A 20,361-nucleotide genomic window follows, 5' to 3' on the forward strand; every position below is an offset into this window, starting at 1 on the left:
TTCCAAAACCTTAGAAAATGGCCTCCAGTCCGTAGTGAAATGGGGACGTAAATGGAATGTTTAATGCTACTAAGAGAAAGCTCCTTTCCTGTTTTTTTTTCTTTTATTTTTACAAAGGAGTCACCACTCATCAAAGCCCAGAGGCCACTCGAGGATAAGGGTTACTGAGTGTACAAAGGGGACATGTAGTAATCATTACAACTCATTAAACTTAACTTGGCTTATTCAAACCGGAACACCTGAAACGTCACGTCCGATCCCCATTCGGATACTCCTGGTGCAACCTGACCAGTCAACCAAGTTTGATACATGTCACAACATGACCCTTTGACCCTTTCTGTATCTGCATGCTCACTCAACTTATTGTTTCCCACGATTTAAGCTGTTATTTACTCCACTAGATACAGAGCCATTTAGACATTAGACAGACAGACAGACAGATAGATTAACAGATAACAAAACAAATGCTTTTAATTGGCGTTTACCTAATATATATATATATATATATATATATATATATAAACTGTGTCAATCGCTTTATTGCAGATTAGTATAATATCAATATTTCACTAAATATACGTCACAACAAAATGAAAATTATATCATCAAACGACTGCTGAAGATTAGATATTTCCTAACATTTTATTCAAATTCATGCGATATTCACTAAGTTATGACATTTTATTCTTTATCGAAGAATTTCCACTGTCCATCGCTTTATTGCAGGTCTTTTAAAATGTTGTTTCAGGGCAAAAATACAATGTCTTATCATGCGAACTTTATTTTTCATTATACTTTTCTGTCAAAGAATAATGAGAAAAAGCACATCCTAGGTGCTAAGCCTCAAATAAATTAATTATTTATCGACATATCCACCATTTTATGAAATAACTTAAAACAACCTTTTGTCCTCCGGGAATGTCAATTGTTTGATATCAAAAAAGTTATGGCTCTAGCAATATCAACTATGTTCTCCACAAGGCATCCTTTGAAGTAAATTGCTCTCCTCCCTCATAATAATTATAATAAGCTCTACTCTCTATTGCGTATTGAGCTTTTTAAATTCGGTTGAGATTACATTTTCTATACATAAATACTGTTATTTATATTAGTTTCAGGTTTACCATTGTGTATATCAGGTAAACCCTACATCCCTTTGTTTTCATATATATATATATATATATATATATATATATATTAATAAAAACAAAGGGATATATATATATATATATATATATATATATTAATGAAAACAAAGGGATGTATATATATATATATATATATTAATGAAAACAAAGGGATGTATATATATATATATATATATATATATATATATACTTTTGAATTTATGGGTAATTTGTAATGATGAAACCGTATTATATACCTAGCTTGTGTGTGGCAAATAATTATAAAATATATGGACTGCCTGAAAGAAAGTTTTCCCAAAATGGAGGTCATTTTTTGTTGTTTGTTTTATTTTTGTGTATCTTTTTAACGGTCCATATTAAAGTATTGAAGTCAAAATAAAAACATATACAGCTAACCATGTATACATCAGTACGAGCTGAAACAATTGTTTACTTATATCGTCAATAAACAGACTTTTTTTGTACAAACATACCGTGTGTCTGTTTGCAAGGAAGAATAAAACGGTAAAATATCAAAAGTTGTTAAGATCGCTGGAAAAATAATAGATCATTCTATCGCTCCAGGTGGTGTTTAACTGCCGATGCAATCCTCTATCTTTATAAGAGCCAAGTACATCCTAAAACAGAGTACTGTTGCTACACCTTACAGAAGAGACATTGCGAGCCCATCTCTACTCTATCGTTATTTTCATGGCAAGTGTTCGTCTGAGTTCCAATCTATGCCCCCCCCCGCCAAACTTTCACAAAAGACACTCAACTAGCTACAACCATTATCAATAATTACCCCTACTCTCTATCTGTGCCTAAATCTAAACGCAGGTTCCATGAACGAAGCTGCTTTCATAGAACTGCCCGCCTGTGGAACACTTCCACTGGCTTGCTTCCTGGCCAATTACAATATGGTAGCCTTCAAGTCCAATGTAAACAAGTTCTTGTCGAGCCGTCCACTTAAATAATCCAAATTCGACCCAATCTACACCATTAATGATTACTAGACTACCACCTTACATTCATTAATCTTTATCCTTGCGTGGGTTTCATAAGTGGTGACTCCATTGCAAAAAAAAAAAATAAAATAAAAAATAAAAAAGTTATACATTATTAAAAGTATTTATAGCTCTATTCCACTATAGAGCTATTTAAAAGAACTCTGTGTCGTTAATATTTATATTTTAATGGAAATTTTTATTTGGAATAGAAATATATATTGTATATAATCATTTTGAGATGGGTTACATACACATTGAATATTGGCAGACGAGTATTTTTGAACCAAAGATAGGCTTTCTCATGTAAATGAAATCATATAGAGAAGGATGAAATCCACCATCCATCCAGCACGGCCGTAGCCGAGATTGAATTCATTACACGAGTTTGTAGTGTAATTCGAGTCTTGTCGGTAGCTGAATACTTGATGCTTTGCCAGGGATATCAAGGCTATTTTTTTTTATTGTGACGCCATCACTAGATGTGGTGCCATCTACCCTCGAGAGAAGGATAGACCGTGCCAGTTTCTCAACCTGGAATTTTACCTCAAGGTACATACAACAAAATACTACAAAATACAATGTAGCTTCAATAAGTTTCCAGACTTTTTTTTACAGGAATTTAAAATTGTCGTATTCTCTTGAAACTTCAGTATGTTATTGCTATACATATTATGAGATGACAGACCAATTTTTAAGATTTCAGGTTCAAATGAACAACCACAGCAAGAATTGGAATACACCCTACTAAAACCTGATTGTCACAGCTAGTAAATTTCAAAAATGCAATCTGGACGAGGACACTTTAGAAGAACGATATGCAATAAAATTCTGTTTTAAATTTGGGGGAAAAAATGCCACAGAAACATAGAGAATGCCTCAGACTGCTTTTGGACTATTTTGCATAAATCCAGCATCAGTTTTTTTGAGTGGCATAAGAGATTCAAGGAAGGCAGAGTGTCTGTGAAGGATGATGGGAGGAGTAAGGAACACCAGAGTTGATTGGTCAAATAAAGAATTTCATGGATATTTCGTGTGTCTATGGGGACAATACGTGCACAGTTTGATGTCAGTGTGGGAACTGTACACACAATTATTTGTGAGAAATTGAAGATGCGAAAGATTCGAGCAACGTTTGTTCCAAGAGTGCAGTCCACAACATCATCCTTGCCATAGACTATTTGACCAAGATGGGCATCTCACTTTCCCTATAGTCGAAACCTTGCTCCCTGTGATTTTTGGTTATTCCCTGAATTCAAGCAAAACATCAGAGGCTGTCGTTATGTGAGACAATTGAAGAGATGAAAGAGGCTGTGACGAGGGTTCTTAATACGCTCACACAAGAGGACTTCCATGGGACCTTCCAGAAGTTGTTGGAACGGTACAAGTGCATTGCAGCCGGAGGAGATTACTTCGACGAGGACTATAGTTTCATGTGTGTACTATCAATAAAAGTGCCCATACGAAAAAAAAAAATCTGGAAACTTATTGAAGCCACCTCATAGGTTTAATTACTACGTACGTGTGTGTATTTGTAATTACCGTTCGCAGAAAACGATATGGTAGCAAAATAATTATTCATGGAAAATGGGTAAAAACAGTTCGATAAGATTACATGCTGGGGTCGGACTTATTGTGTCACGTGACGTAAGCAAGAGCGGAAGTAACTCAGTTGAAAGTAGACAAAATTCATTCATAAAACAAAAATAAGCATAACATATATACATAATTTGGGAATTAGAAAAAACAACTTTTTAAGTGTTTGAAATTTTAATGTTTAAAAAAAAAAAATAACTGATCGAATTTGTGAGAAATTGAAAACTTAATTACCTCCTTTATTAACTCTCCAATTCAAATCGGTAGATTTTGAAACCAAATCGCTAGATTTTGCAAATGTCTTTTTTCATGAATAATTATTTTTCTATCCTGTTGTTTTCCGTAGTTTTTGGATATGTTACTATTTGCGACATGGCAATTACGTAGGTACCATTTGTTTTACTCGCAATTTGATATTTTTTTTATCATTATAATATAGAAGCACCATTTTTTCCCTATAAATAAATCGGGTTTGTATTACTGTACACATAGATTCGAAAAAGTTGTCAAAAAACAAATATATAACAAATAAATGTTATCAAAGGCAAGATAAGTTACTTTTCTGCCAAACTGGATATATTTTTTGTGTTTTTATTCAATGTAACATATTTATTCAGCTCGAAAAACATAGTGTTTACCGATGTATTCGAAAATTCAAGATGGCGTCTCACACCCTCTTTAACACCGTAAGTATGGAAAAAGGTGTTATAAATAAAAAACTATACAAAATACTATTAAAAACCCGCCGAATATATGTCAACCTATGTCACGGTCACATATATTGAGCGAGTTTTTAACAGTATTTTATCCGGTTTTTTATTTATAACATCTTTTCCCACACTTACCGTGTTTAAGAGAGAATAAGACGCCATCTTGAATGTTCCAACACATCGGTAAACACTGTATGGTTTTCGAGCTGAATAAACATGTTACATTGAATAAAAACACAAAAAATATATCCAGTTTGGTAGAAAAGTAACTTATCTTGCCTTTGATAACTTTATTTGTTATATATTTGTTTTTTAACAACTTTTTCGAATCTATGTGTACAGTAATACAAACCCAATAAATCTATAAATATACATTTTTATGTTTCAATAAAACAGTGCATAACACAAAGGGAGATAACTGTATAACACCAGGAGTTTTTTTCTTTTTTTTTTTTTTTTTTTTAATCTTCTTAATATTTTTATTTAAAAAAAATGTTTTTTAACATGTCTCAAAGGTAACGTCCATCAAATCAACCCTGGATTACATACAAAATTTTACCAACGATTCCGTGAGATGCATTTTTGAGGGGCGGAGGACGGATGGGGCGAGGTCACTTTGTACATGACAAATAATAGTAATTGCATCTTGATAAAAAAAAAGAAGAACGTATGAGAATATTAACACAATCCTATTTAACATTAATACAAAATATTTGGGTGCAAGTCCAGAATTCAACCTAATTTAAAAAAATATAAGTACAAAAAAATTTTAATGATGTACATATCTATCATGGAACGAAAATGCCATATTCCAAAAATCACAGAAATTGATCAAGTATTTTTTTTTAAATATAAAATCATTCTTTTTTTTTTTTTTACAAAGGGGTCACTACATATCAAGGCCCAGAGGCCACTCGAGGATATGGGTTAATGTGTGTATGGTAGTCATTCGGGCAGTAGCATAGTAATCGTTTATGGTGGAAATTTGGTATAATTAGATTATTTACAAGGCCGATTCAACAAGAACTTGTTTACATTGGACTTGAAGATGACGATATTGTAATCAGATGGAAAGCAGATCAGCAGAACAGAGTTCCACAGACGGGCAGTTCTAGGAAAAAAAGCTTTGTTCATGGAATCCACGTTTAGGTTTAGGCATCGATAGAGAGTGGGGGAATTTATTGATAGTGATTTTGTCTTGATAAGTGTTTTTTGTGAAAGATTGGCAAGGGGGACCATAGATTGGAGCTCAGTCAAATACTTGCCATAAAAATAACGATAGAGCAGAGACAGGCTCTCAAAGTAAGTCTTTTTTTGATCCCTATTTCAAGAGTCGTTGTTAAGGAAGGCGAAATAACCATTAATGAATCTTAAATATGGCGGAGCGAGAAGCACTTCTTGTTTCCTCATAAAATTTGATTTACGTAGCTTAAAAATACCTATTTGACCAATTTACGTGATTTTTGGAATATGTCATTTTTGTTCCATGACGAGTATGTACATTATAAAGATGTTTTTGTATTTTAATTTTTTATTTTTTAATAGGTTTAATTCTGGAGTTGTACTAAAATTGAAAAAAAAAATGTTTTTATTTAAAAACAAAAAATATATTTCATTTTTAAATATCTCGTCTGAAAGTTCCCAATAGTGTCCATGAAATTCATTATTTACACCGTAATCATAAAATCGATGAATATTATCAAACAAAATATATTTACATGAGTGACATAGTTGAAATACTAGGGTGGGCAAGTAATTTATCGTTAATTATTCCCCTCCCTCTCTCTCACTAATTCTTTGTGTGTAAAAAAATCCTGATGTTTATTATGGGTGAGTGATCAAGTTTGTTTTGTTTTTCGCTTCGAATTTTTAAAAATTCTGTTTATTTTGTGTGTGTCGACTAAATGTTTTTTTAAAAAATTTTTTTTTTTATTGTTGCTGTTGCCAGGAACCATCTACAGGAACTTCAGTAATGATGACCTCTCCCTGCCAAAGAAACAAGATAGCATTCAAAATAGAGTTTTATATAAAAACGGAAACTGATGGAAAGTAAAACGGAACACTACTACTACTACTACTACTACTACTTAATAAACTCAAACTTTTAGTTTTTACTTTTTTTATTTTTGATCAAAGAAAACACTAACAGTTTTATTTATTTTAAAGGACGTTTTTGTTTAAAAATTCATTTTATTGATCCCCCGACAAAAGGAAGGTGGACCTGTAAATTCACCCTTGTCTGTTCGCTCGTTCGTCTGTCTGCACTTTTCTCAATAACTACACCTGAGAATTTTTGGAAATTTTGCACAAACATTAAACATGATATGAGTAAAAAATTAACTGAACGGATTTTCCGGGAAAACTCCGGTTGCCCCCCACCCCCGGGGTGCCTTTCGGGTTAAAATGGCTTAAATTGACACTTTTGTGCTTATCAAAAAAAAAATAAAAATAAAAAAAAAATAGATGCCTTGGATTTTTATAAAACTTTCTGAAAAGTTGTAACTAACTGATTTCTATATAATTTTGTTTGTCTATACTTCGCGATAACTCTTGGGTGTGCCTCAGTGGCTGTTTTAGGGCTAATAAAAACACTACATTTTTGGGACTATTTTACCATATTTGTCCAAAATTTTCTGTGTATGTCTATTTATTAGCAGTTTTGCATGGTGCTGAACTCAAATTTAAATACGTTAAGGCCTTGGGAACTTTTGAGGGTAAATGGGGTGGAGAGGAAGTGATGGACTTCATCATTTCTTTTTTTTTGCATGGTGCAGAACTCAAATTTACATATGTTAAGGCCTAAAACTGCACCGTTTGTTCATTTTCATCAGGATTTGACGTCCCCTGGGGACTTTTGGGGCGAAATGGGAGAGGAGAGTAAATGCTGAACTTTGTCATTTTTTTTATGCCTTGTTCACTGTGCACTCACGGGGGACCATGCATGCTTCACTTGTTTTATAAAAAAAAAAGTCTTGTGTAATTATTAGTCGTAAGTTAAGTCTTTATCTGAAGTATTCACTTTTTGCAAAGAAGTATATCATAAGGTAGGGTGCTAATGTATAAGAGCGGTACCAATTTTAAAATTGATACCGTTCTATTGCATTATTTCATTGCAATGTTTCAAAAATGTAATTCTTTCATTAAGCTTATTGGTTTTGTATTTCGTTTTACTTTGAGTCAGTTTCCATTTTTGACATAATACTCTAGAGAGAACTTGAATGGCTACTAGACACTGTCCTCGAGTGTCTAATGTCTCTTTGCACACTAATTTTATCAGTATAACCTGATACAAGTAAACCCTCTCTACAATAAACCCTCTACAAATCAAACATTCAAAATAGTATTGGCTCATTCCATGCCAAATCGACAATTTTTTTTTTTTGGTGGGGGCACAAACCATGTCCGACACGGATTTTTCTCAAATTTGCTACATTTATAGATCCCCATGAAAGGAATTGAACGGCACTTGTTAAACATCTCAAGGTCAAAGGGCTCTTGAGATATGACCTTGACCTTTTACAAAAATGTGACCTTTTATGAAGAAGTAACCAACTTTAAAAGACGATATCTCTGTTGTTTATGGGCATACAAAGTTCATTCATATATCATTTTAAAGTACTTGGATGGATCTATAATTTTATCTGGGAATATTTTTTTTCAATGTCAAATTAAAAAAGTTGACCTTGACCTTAACTTTTAACCTGAATTATCTCAAAAACCGTTCCTTTAATTTCTTTAAAAATTTGACAGAAGATTTGTCTATCTTATGACAGTATATATTCCAAATTTCAGGATGGGCCTTTCACTAGAACTATCGTTACAAGCGTTTTAAAGAAGTGGGCAAATTCAAAATGGCGGAACGTAGTACCTGCGACTTCATATAAAACATTTCGATATTTCCCAATATGGTCAAGTTTGATATCTTTGCAAAGCTATTTTGATGCTGATTACTATTTGCATAAAGAGTATGGTCAAAAAGTAAAAAAAAAAAAAATTCTGTTGATGAAACTGAATTTTTTTCATTTGTTTTTTGGTACTTGTGCATTTTTTGAACCATGCTGAAATAATAACGTTATTTCGGAAGCCATTCTTAACATATGGAGAGGAGGGCGTTTTGTAACTAATGTGTACTTTCACCTAACAATTTCGGACATGGGTTTACCCCCTGTCGATTTGACATGGAATGAGCCTATTTCAAAATAGGTTAAAAAATCTGATCAAATATTAAAAATAGTATTTGCAGCCCAAATAAGATCTCCTCAGTATGGCTAGCCAATGCTAGCTTTTACGAGGAATAGTGCACCTTCTTCAAGTGATGTTACCTCAAGTAACAATATGAAGCTAGACACTCCATCAGACTAGATGAATTCTTGTACTGGAATCCAATAAACCCAATAAATAGACCACAAGAAATGCGTACTGCAACATATTTAAATCATCATTTGAGAAAAGGAAAATTATTTTCCCAACTTCTTTACAAACTCGGCGTTTTGAGAGATAAAGAACTTTAATGGAACATTTGAGGCGCTTCTACACTATTGGGACGAAATTTCGGAAATCGTAAAACTGAATTTCACATGAAAACAATGATATCTACGTATTCCTCGTATTTTTAAGATGATTATGTCTCAAAATTACGAAAATCGATAATGTAGAAAATTGTTTATTAAAGAAAATAAAAAATAGAATTTGATGAAAACGATCGTAAAACACAGCAGAGTTCAAAAGGGAGGTAATTTCCCGTTTCGATTTAAATAAGATGGTGGCTATTTTTCACCTGCTAACACGATTAAAGTTGTTTATTTTTTTTAAATAATTCAGTAATATTCAGGTAATTTCGACTGCATAATTTGGATGCTACCATTTTAATTTATTAGAATTGACGAAAAGAAATCAGTGGAAACCAATTTTTTTTTTATCTGAAAACTTCATTTATCCACTACAAAATTTCATCCTAATAGTGTAGAAGCCCTACATTCGAATATCTATGTATCTCATATAGAGTGTAAGAAATTCTACAGAAATAAGCAGGCTCCTCATTGGTCGGTTTGATCGTTCACGATTTTGTTTGAACCCGTTTGCCTGTTTCCCACCTGACTCCAACTTGGATGTCTTCAAGTCCAACATAAACAAATTCCCAATAAACCGCTTCCTTAAGTAAGACACTTTATCAAATCTCCATTACTAATGATTACCGCAATATTATCCCATTGATTACTGTACACGCAATAACCCTTATCCCCGAGTGGCTTCTGGGACTTGATAAGTGGTGAACTCCATGTAAAAAACCCCCCAAAAAACCCCCAAAAAACTACTATCAATAATTTCCCCCACTCTTTATCTGTGCCTAAAACTAAACGTAGATTCCATGAACAAAACTTCTTTCTTAGAACTGCACGCCTTTGGAACTCTTTTCCGTTTCCCTGCTTTTCTGCTGACTACAATTTGGTCGTCTTCAAGTCCAACATAAACAAATTCTTGATGAGCCGTTCCCTTAAGTAATCCAACTTACCAAATTTTCACTGCCAACGATTACTACGATATTGTCCCATTGGCTACCGTACACTCATTAACACTTATCCTCGAGTGGCTTTTGGGCCTTGATAAGTGGTAACTCCTTTGTAAAAAAAAAAAAAAAAAAAAAAAAAAAATTTTAAATTATATCATGAATTAGTTATCCTTCCAAGACGTATGTCCTAACTGCTGAGTTGTATTTTTGGCATTATTTTTATGTTTCAGGTGGCGCTTAGTTTCCAAAAAGACAGCAAGTCAAATGGACGTGAAAACTCATCTCATGGAGCCTTAAACACGTTTGTCTCCTTGAGACATATTAATGCCTTAACGTAGGCCGAAATGTTTTTATCATTTGCAAACATCAATGCCTTTACGTTGGGCGAAATGTTATATTCATATAGTCATTGTTGTGCTTTATGAATTGATTGACTTTCATCATTACTTATATAATGTCACTCAGAGACGAATTAAAGGTCTACATTTTGACCTGCCCTTTGTTCACCATTCGGGCAGTTATGCACAGTGAACTCCATGATGACTACCTAACTCGCAGTATTCATCCTTGGAATGCATCACTTATCTCATCGACTTGTTTTTTTTTTTAGAAGGAAGTCACCACTTATCAAGGCCTGGAGGCCACTCGGGGATAAGGGTTATTGCGTGTACAGTAATCAATGGGACAATATCGTAATAATCACTAGTAATGGAGATCTGATAAAGTGTCTTACTTAACGGGGCGGTTCATCAGGAATTTGTTTATGTTGGACTTGAAGACATCCAAGTTGTAGTCAGGTGGGAAACAGGGAAACGGAATAGAGTTCCACAGGCGTACACTTCTAAGAAAGAAGCTTTGTTCATGGAATCTACGTTTTGATTTAGGCACAAATAAAGAGTGGGGAAGATTACTGACAGTGGTTTCAGCTAGACGGGTGTTTTTCGTGAAAGATTGGCGAGGAGGGGGCAGAGAATGGAGTTCAGACGAGCACTTGCCATAGAAATAACGATAAAACAACGACAGGCTCGCAACGTCCCTTCTGCGGGAGAGAGGTTGCAGGGAAGAGAAAAGGACATCCCCCGCTAGGCTACGAAGTCTATTTTGTACTCTGTCAAGGAAACTATTCTTCAAATAGCATGGAGTCTTGAACTCTGCAAACGCAAAGATAAACCATGAACTACTACCCTTATGGGTGTTACCAGCTCTGGTACGGCAGAAAGCTAAAGATGGCGCATCTTTTGCAATTTGGATCGTTTTTAATAAATTTATGTTGAAGTTTAAAGGTGAGCCTGTTGTGATTTCTGATATCTTTCTTTCATTCTGACAAGGGCGAAACCGAGGTGAGAGAATATCTCACACAAGTATTAGCCCCTAGTAAGGGGCCCTTTGATTTCTGAGGACTTACGTAAGATGAAACGAAAGAAACGCTATCTTGTTTCTTTAGCAGATTAGAGAGGAGCCACTTTATTTACTGGCATCTTTATGTTTCGGTTTGGGCCCAATTTAGTTCTTGCATTTGGCGAAGACGCTGGCACACTTTCATTCCTGTTCATTTCCGATGTTTCCAAACTGCCAAGTTCCATGGCGTCCTGTTGTTGGTTTTCAGATCGAGGCTTCTCCTTTTGATCACCTTCAATGATTATCCGAACTTCCGGAATGTTTGAAGGTTTAAAGTGTTCTTTCTGTTCGATGCCAGAGTCAGTGCTGATACTCGTGGCTGAACTGACTTCGGTAACAATGCTGCTTCGACCGGTTAATGAGAAGTAAGGTTCCTGCAAAAAAAAAAAAAAAAAAGCAAAAAAGAAGAGGTTCTTGTTTAAAAGGAGAAAATGTATGCATCGACCGTAGTTTATGTCTGTCGGCACTTAAGAGTACGATGTGTTGAAAATATAACTACATTGATTTAGTATTTCCTCAAGGAGAAGTAAAAAATGCAATGTCATAAAAAATAAAAAAGAGTAACATTTTTCTTGGTGCTTCTACATTATTATTGGATATTAAAATGCATTTTAAGTAAAAACACTATTATTTACTAACGTGTCATGTCGAAATTAGTAAAACTTCCAAAAATGACGAAAAACGATGAAGAAGATCTGCTAGAACTCTTTTTGTTTAAACAAAAAACATCGTTATTATTGTATATTTTCGAATCCGCCATTTTCTAACCGAAAACAAGGGAGATAAGTCAGTTTGTCACACGAAGTTGTTTGCAATAGAAGAAACTAATAAGATTACATTATTCAATAAATTTTATTTTTTCTTGTAATTTTTTTTATTGTATCATTTTTTTTTAATTTTTGAAAGTTTTACCATTTTCGACATAACACGTGACACGGAATTACGTAATAGTGTTTTCATTTAAAATACATTTTTTGATATCCAATTATAATTTACTAGCATCAAACTTCTTTTAATTATAATTTCATTGCGAAAATTAAAGCCAATAGAATATATTACTGTTTCTTCTAAACAAGGTTGGTTGGTTGTTGTTGAAACAACAACTATGAAGATGAGGATAACAGTCCACAAAAAGAATGAATGCACAAATTATGAAGCCTCGTCTCAAAGGATTCTGAACTCGAAAATAAAATAAATTGGAAGCGTTTAAATTGTAGGATAGAAAGTAATTTATGACTTTCAAATTCTTCAGCAAATCCTTATGTGTTCCAAGATGGAAAGTTTTGGAAACTGTTTTTTTTTTGTTTTAACTTGTTTCACCCTCAAACAAGGCGCAGCGGCGCTTTGAGGTAAGGGGCTACTATTTGGGACCAAATTTACATTTAGGGAATTGAGCAGTGAGATGTCTGTTCACATTACACTTAAATTTCTGCATGCGAGTACAATCGGGGAAGCAGGAACGCGGGAGAGAGTTCCAAAGTCTAGCAGTTCGAGGGAAGAAACTATTAGAGTAGAAAGTTTTCCAGCATCTAGAGATTTCTCCAGTGAAGGGGTGGGATTTTGCTGTTTGTTGGGTTAGCAGGGGTATTTACATCAAGGGGGGGGGGACAAATGCTTCGAGTTTCTCCGAACACATTTCATTAAAATACTTGTAAAGAAGACACAGAGAAATAATATTTCAGCGATAGGACAGAAGTTGGAGTTTGATTACTGGTAGGACTTATTAGGTTGGTAAATCTTTTTTTTTTTTTTAACTTTGTTTAAAAACAAGAGACTAGTGGGAGATGCACCAGCCTAGATGCATGAATGGGCAAATGGTGGCTTTATAGAGGTGCAGGATTCTCTCAGGTGTGAATAATCTTCTAGCACAGTAGAGAGAGAGAGAGAGAGAGAGAGAGAGAGAGAGAGAGAGAGAGAGACCACCTTCTTCACAGCAGTTTTGGCAATGTTCTCAATATATTTGTTCCAATTTATGTTGCCTATGAATGTTAAACCAACAAGTTTGAATGAAGTATTCAGGTAGCATATCATCAACTATGGTTGAGAAGATTTCTTATAATTATTAAATGAAAGAAGCTCAATCTTGGCAGCATTGAGCATTACCATCCATTTTTTACCCTATTCCACTACAGACTGGAGGTCTTTCTCTTGGATTTTAACCATTTCCTTAGATACATGTTCATTTGTTTTCCTCGCATGATTTAATTTATATTAAATGAACGTTACATTCTCAACAATTCATTATTTTATTAATCTTCTGTGTAAGAGGTCAGATGGGTTTGTGTTAGATTAGAAATTAATGTGCGAGACGAACGAGCACGATAACCCCCTTCTTTTTTTTTTCTTTGTTTGTTTAACGTACTCTTTCCCCTTTCACTTATTTATGGTAGGCTGGCGTTGGATTTTTACATTGAGATGCGATTCAAACGAACGCTAAAAAGCAAATGGCTTAAATTGCTACATTTTTCTTTCTCCACTTTCTTGAGATTCGCTCTCTTCATCAAGTAGGTTTTCACAGCAACGCGTGGACTCAAAATATTTTCCAACCAATAAAAATCATTTCAAGCCCCCCCTCAAATAACACTCTTGTGTGAAATTAACTAAGCTTATAAAACAGTGGCCTGGTTTATTCAAATTAAAGTTCTTTTGGGTGACACCTGTTACTCGATGCGCATCGAAGCTCAACATCTACAATAACCATCCTAGAAGATTAGAGTGCCCCATGCTGAAATTTCTTTAATCTGGCTGTTATATCTCTACTGAACTCACGTACACACGTATCCACAACGGAACTTTGAAATGAGTCTTTTGATGTTTTGTCTACTTCTTATTTAGGAACTTTAAAACTTCTCAACAAGCTTCGGCCTTTCCAAGTATATTTTACATCTCTTTAAAATTGTTAACATAAATATATTTTGTTCATTAATTCATGTTTTCTCACTTTCCTTTTAAAAATTCCTGTTGTGTTAGCACTTGCTAACTGGTGACCCATTTATAACATTTGTACTCTATCCATCTTTTTCATTTGACAATTCAACTACATATATTAATATATGTACCTCTACAAGACCACAATTCGCCCATGTATGGAGTTTTGTTGTCACATTTTGGCTGGTCCATCTGCTGCTAGTCTCTCACTCCTGGACAGGGTTAAAAAGAGATTTGCCAACCTGATAAATCCTGAACTGTCATCTAAGCTTTAATCTCTGTCCCATCGACAAAATGTTGCATCTCTCTGCATGTTTTACAAGTATTTTAATGGTGGATGCGCCGACGAACTACAAGCCTCTGTCCCTCCTCGATGTAAATAATCTCAACAAATCCATCAAGCAGCAAAATCTCACCCCTACACAGTAGAGATCCCTAGATGTAAGAAAACCTTCTACTCTAATAGTTTCTTCTCCAGAACTGCTAGACTTTGGAATTCCCTTCTGCGTTCCTGCTTCCCAGACTGTACTGAAATGCAGAAGTTCAAGTGTAATGTGAACAGACATCTTGCTGCTCAAGTCCCTACATAGTACTTCTGCAACTTATGCCGCAATTAGTAGCCCCTACATCAAAGTGGCACTGTGCCTTATTTGAGGTGAATATGTAATAATAATAATAATAATAATAATAATAATAATAATAATAATAATAATAATAATAATAATAATAATAATAATAATAAAATGCTCATAGCAAAACATTGGAACGAACTTTTGTCTATTTTTTATTCAAGAAGATTAAAACTTCAGCAAAAAGTATATTTTATGTCTCTGTAAAATTGTTGATATATAACTATATTTTGTTCACACACACACACACACACACACACACACACACACACACACACACACACACACAAAGCGATGTCTCCCCATAAACATTGAAATGTGTTTAGATGGAATATTTTTTTTTTTACACAGTGATCACCACTTATCAAGGCCCGGAAGCCACTCAGGGACAAGGGTTATTGCAAGTACATTACGTTAGTGTGGAGATTTGATGAAGTGTTTACTTAAGGGGGCGGTTCATTAGGAATTTGTTAACATTGGACTTGAAGACATCCAAGTTGTAGTCCGGTGGGAAGCAGGCAGACGGAACAGAGTTCCACAGGCGTGCAGTCCTAAGAAAGAAGCTTTGTTCATGGAATCCGCGTTTTGATTTAGGCACAGATATAGAGTGGGGGAAAATTTTCACAGTGGATTCAGCTAGACGGGTGTTTTTCGTGAAAGATTGGCGAGGGGGGACCAGAGATTGGAGTTCAGACGAGCACCTGCCATGGAAATAACGATAAAACAATTTCTCATCTAACGTTATGCTTTCCCAATGATAAAACAAACAACGAAAAAAGTGAATTGTATAAATAGTATTTATTGGGACCCTACGCAAGTAAATAGAGATTATGTTAACTAGTATGAATTTCAGCAAAGGTTACATTTGTACATTTGTATCTAAAAGACTTACAAATTGTCCGCCAGCATCAGATACTCGAGTAGATTCGTTCTTTGTTACGTTGAAACAGTTACAAGCATTCCCCCAAACTATCGATGCGTTGTTTTTAATCAGTTGTGAGCAAACGCGGCACCCACTTAAAACACTTTTTTTTTTCACATACAGGGTGGAACGATAAAAGTGTCGCCCTAAAAAAAAAAACAACACTACAGCTTTATTTTAAAACTTTTATTGAAAAAAAAAAAAAAAAATCCAGGTAACCTATGTAGTAGAGCTGACATCTATTCAATGTAGCCGCCTTCAACCTCAAGCACCGCCTCGATACAGGTCCAGAATTATGAGCATGCGTTTTCCACAAGCACTGGCGAGAGCTTGGCGAATACTCAGCAGATGGCGACGATCAGGCTGGTTTGGTGTTGTGGAGGGTCATGTTGGTGATTTTCTGGACATATGACCAAACAAAGTAGTCGAGTGGGTTCAGGTCAGGGAAGGAGAGGACCAGTGAGAGAAGGGTACAAAGTTGTAGCACTCCTCTTGAAGCCAAGCCTGGGTCTCTTTGGACTTATACGCTGGCGCTGAGTCCTGCTGCCGCACCCAGGGTTAGCCAGCAGCCACCTGATTGCACTAGGGGATCACAACACTCTTCAGCTACACCCCCATCATCATCATCATCATCATCATCATCATCATCTGAATCATATGCTTCTATTGGTGGCATTAGTTTCCCAGATATTTTTCTAGTCAGAATTCTTTCTAGAAAGATATCGGATATTTACGGAAGGGATCATGTGAAGGTTGCAAACGTCCTAAATGAAAAGTGGTTTAGCGGAACAAACTGGATTCGAACTTGGAATATCCAGGTCGTTAACTACTTAATCATTGTCACTACCCACCCCCTCCCCCAAACGATAAAACGAAAAAAGAGTTAATTGTAAGCGAAAAGAAAAAGAAAAAGAAAACAATGACAAACCTGAGAATTGGTTCGGATCTCAAAGGACTTCTCCGCCGCCAGGATCTCTTTCGCTCGTTTCGACAGTCGGATCTCGAATGAATTCCCACTGTTCAAGAGTCTCTTGGTTTCATTAAGGTCTTTTCCCAGAATATAGACAGCATTCGGCGAGGTCACATAACTGGCCAGCACGCTCCCAACATGCAACGCCACCGTTAGCTGTAAGCTGCACAATTCGTGCTGGATAGCCAGCATGTTTTCCCAACAGTCCAACGCTAGGTTTGCGCAAACCATTGTATTCTGAACTGAATTCGAAGCGTTCGGCTCGAATCCCGATATACAGAGCCAGGTACCAGGTTCGGTCGCTACCTGGTTCACTAGTCGTCGTTCCACGTTAGCCGCAATTAAAGTGTGGATCTTTTGCAAGACGGAAACAGTCAAGTCCGATGTGTTATTTGATATAAACCGATCAAAGCCATCCAATTCCATTAACAAAATGGCGTTATTGTGATACTCTTTTAATTGTACTTCCTGGCAGCTTATTACATCTGGAACTAAGACTCTTGGGATGAATCGACTGAGCTGATCTTCGATGGTCTGCTTTGCAACGTTTAACTCACTCGTTCTCTCTTCAATTCTCTCCTCCAAGTGGACAGTGTATTCCTCCATCGCTTCCATCATGCTATCCAGGACACTCTTACACGATGGTTTTCCGTGTTTCAGCATCTTCAGGATCTGGTCGAAAGACGGACGACTAGCAGGAATGTCAGACCAGGCTATCTCCATTGTCTGTCGGATACTTAGCGGTATATCATCTGTTGGCTGGGGACGGATGCTATGAAACTTGATAGCGTTAATCACTTCATTAGGGTTCATCGTGTCAGCATGTTCGACATAAGGGTCGTTCCGCGTGAAAATCTCCTGGAGGATAATTGCAAAACTATACACATCGCAACTGTTGGTCGGGAATTTGGTAAAAGAGGATTTTAATATCTCGGGTGCCGTCCAAAAATCAGCAAACGACGAAGCATACTCCCCAATCTCGCTAGAGTCTTTACGCATCCAGAGAATAGGGTTTCTAGTCGGGTGGATGACCGAGTAAAGGCGGCAATACTCCCAGTCAGCTATCTTAACCATCCATCGAGAGTCGAGCATGCAGCAAGATGAGCGTAGGTTTCCGTGGACTACACCCAGAGTGTGGAGGAAGCTCATGCCGCTCGCGATGTCGACCGATAACGAAAATTTGAAGTCTTCGGTCAAGTTAAACTTTTCATCTTGGAGAATATCCAGAAGTGGACCTTTCGACGAATACTCACTGACTACGTATTTGTTTTCAGTGTCCACTTCGGTGAGACCGTAAAAACGCAGGACGTTCTTGTGAATCACTTGATCTCGCATCCAGATCAGTTCTCTTTTCGTCCGTCGAGAAATGTTGTTGAGCCCTTTCATGTTTAGAAGACGGATGCCGATCTGGTGTGCTTTCCATCGTCCGGGCCATTGCAATATCTGCGACAAAATCAACTCTCCGTCCGGAATATCGTCTAAGGATTTCAAAGACTTGATGGATTTACTATACATCAGTCTGGACCTGGAATTAATCCACTTCTCGTCGAAATAGAAAAGAATGTCTTCGATATTTATATTCCACTCGTTGTTATTAATCATCTTCATCATTTTTAATCGCTGCTGGATGATATAACCCAAAAGCGCCAATATCAGAAGAATCACAAATGGTACCGTCGCTGCTACGGGCTTCCGCCACGTTTCTTCGCTATATTTTTCTCTGGCTTTGTCTTCTTTGATCATCTCCCACACGGACGCCCCATCGCAGGTGATTTTCTTAAGTATGTTTACTTTGACTTGTTGAACCATTTCATCGGTAATTGGAACCATTCCCTGTTGACGACAGAGTTGTTTTGATTCGGCCGATGTCGTAAACCAGTCAATGAATCGCACAAGTTCTTTTATTGGTCCACACGGCGCACTCACCTTAAGGCGAATAAGCATGTACGTAAACCCGGCTATCGGGTAGGTGTTGTTACCGGGCAGATCGACAAGGGAACCGGTCAATGCATTGCTGCGTATTAAGTGTTCGTTTATAGCATCCTGGATGGCCGTTTCCTTCGCTGATGATATAAACATCCCAGCTTTATTCTTCAGATTTGCCAAGTCCAGTCGAAGACCTTTCGATTCGCTGACAGATATATAGCCAATAGAATACTTGAATGAAGCTACAATGCCGGCCAGTCCGCTGCTCTGCTTACCATAATACGTTATAACCGTGTTGTTCCACTTATACGGAATGTCGGTAGTTTCATCAACACCTTCAAGAAATATCCCGTATTCCTTTTTCCAAGATTCGCTGAACGCACTAAGCGCTGAGGTAAAGATGCCCGTCGTTCCCGATTTCTTTTGCCGGACGACAACAATTATTGTCTTGTTAGGCATTGCCACGTTTGGATTGGATAGTTGGAATGTATTATCATTCCAATTTGTGTATGTTCCATTGAAAATACCGACGACCTGTTCCCGGGTCAGGTTCAAGATCAGTCCCATATTATTTATTTCAGGAAGGTTGTGAGCCAATGTGATTGCGCTGTAAGAATAAAAATTGAATACAAATTTTTTAAAAAATAATAACCATTCATAACAAACATTGCGTTTTATTTGTATGTTTCAGATTACTGTTTTAATCTTTGGCGCCATTTTTACAACGTTTCAGCCGATGTAATTCCTGATCATTTTCAGAATGATCTTGTTGAGCTTGTGAATCTGTATGAATTCTTTAGGATTCTTCAGAATGATTCTTCAGAATGATCTCGAGAATTTGTATGGAAATCTTTATTTAATCGATACGGGTTGCTTGTTCTTGTTCCGCTAGCCACAATCGGTTAGCAGTTTTAAGTAATTCGCAATTGTATCGTTAGCATCGCTCGTACTAAAGATTTACCGTTGGATCTCCAGAAAACTATCACTTAGAATCGATTATTACCTAATATTAATATTCGTTGCGCCACAATATACTAAGAATACAATTACAAATTCTTTTGGAGTTCTGTCCGGTCATGACTGACAGAACAAGAGCAAGCTACCCTCTTTTATTAAATATAGGGTTTTGTTCGTTCTCAAGTTCGGCATAAACATACTCCGAGAGTCCAAGAAGACGTACCTGAAAAAGGTTTCAGTTTACAGCGATCGAAATGTTGCAAATATAACACCCAAGATGAGAACAGTAGTCCGAAAGATAAAAAATATGTAAAATATTAACCCCCATCTAAAAATTCCAACACAAACATAACTTTAATTAAATGACGTTAAATGTTTTTATTTATTTTTGTCAATTAGTCATATTTATATTGGAACTGTTATTGTTATTATATTAAGCAATAATTATGATCTCTCTCTCTCACTCTCTCTTTCCACATATATATATATATATATATATATATATATATATATATATATATATATATATATATAAGATCAAGAAACGAAGAAAAGTTTAAAAAAATATTTATCTTACCAAAAGACTTCATTTCACTCTAGAATTGCCATTTTCGGTGTGTTTGTCTATCTATCTATCTATCTATCTATCTATCTATCTATCTATCTATATATATATATATAT

General features: G+C 35.9%; 1 protein-coding gene and 1 long non-coding RNA gene across 2 annotated transcripts in view; one reads left to right on the forward strand and one right to left on the reverse strand.

The window, feature by feature from the left end:
- Positions 1-20,361, forward strand: part of LOC145247491 (uncharacterized) — a 534,006-nt gene that overhangs the window by 475,421 nt on the left and 38,224 nt on the right. The window lies entirely within an intron of this gene.
- The window catches only part of LOC145247134 (atrial natriuretic peptide receptor 1-like), a 42,655-nt gene continuing 28,663 nt past the window's right edge, over positions 6,370-20,361 (reverse strand). Inside the window, exons 2-4 of the mRNA XM_080108778.1 lie at positions 16,755-19,329; positions 11,422-11,721; positions 6,370-6,426 (exon numbers count right to left, since the gene is read on the reverse strand). Of these exons, the coding sequence (XP_079964904.1) occupies positions 6,370-6,426; positions 11,422-11,721; positions 16,755-19,329 (2,932 nt within the window). The remainder of the gene's footprint in view (positions 6,427-11,421; positions 11,722-16,754; positions 19,330-20,361) is intronic.

This window comes from Euprymna scolopes, chromosome 25 (assembly GCF_053919585.1).
Source record: "Euprymna scolopes isolate OS-2025 chromosome 25, ASM5391958v1, whole genome shotgun sequence".
In the NCBI taxonomy this organism is placed as follows: Eukaryota; Metazoa; Mollusca; class Cephalopoda; order Sepiida; family Sepiolidae; genus Euprymna; species Euprymna scolopes.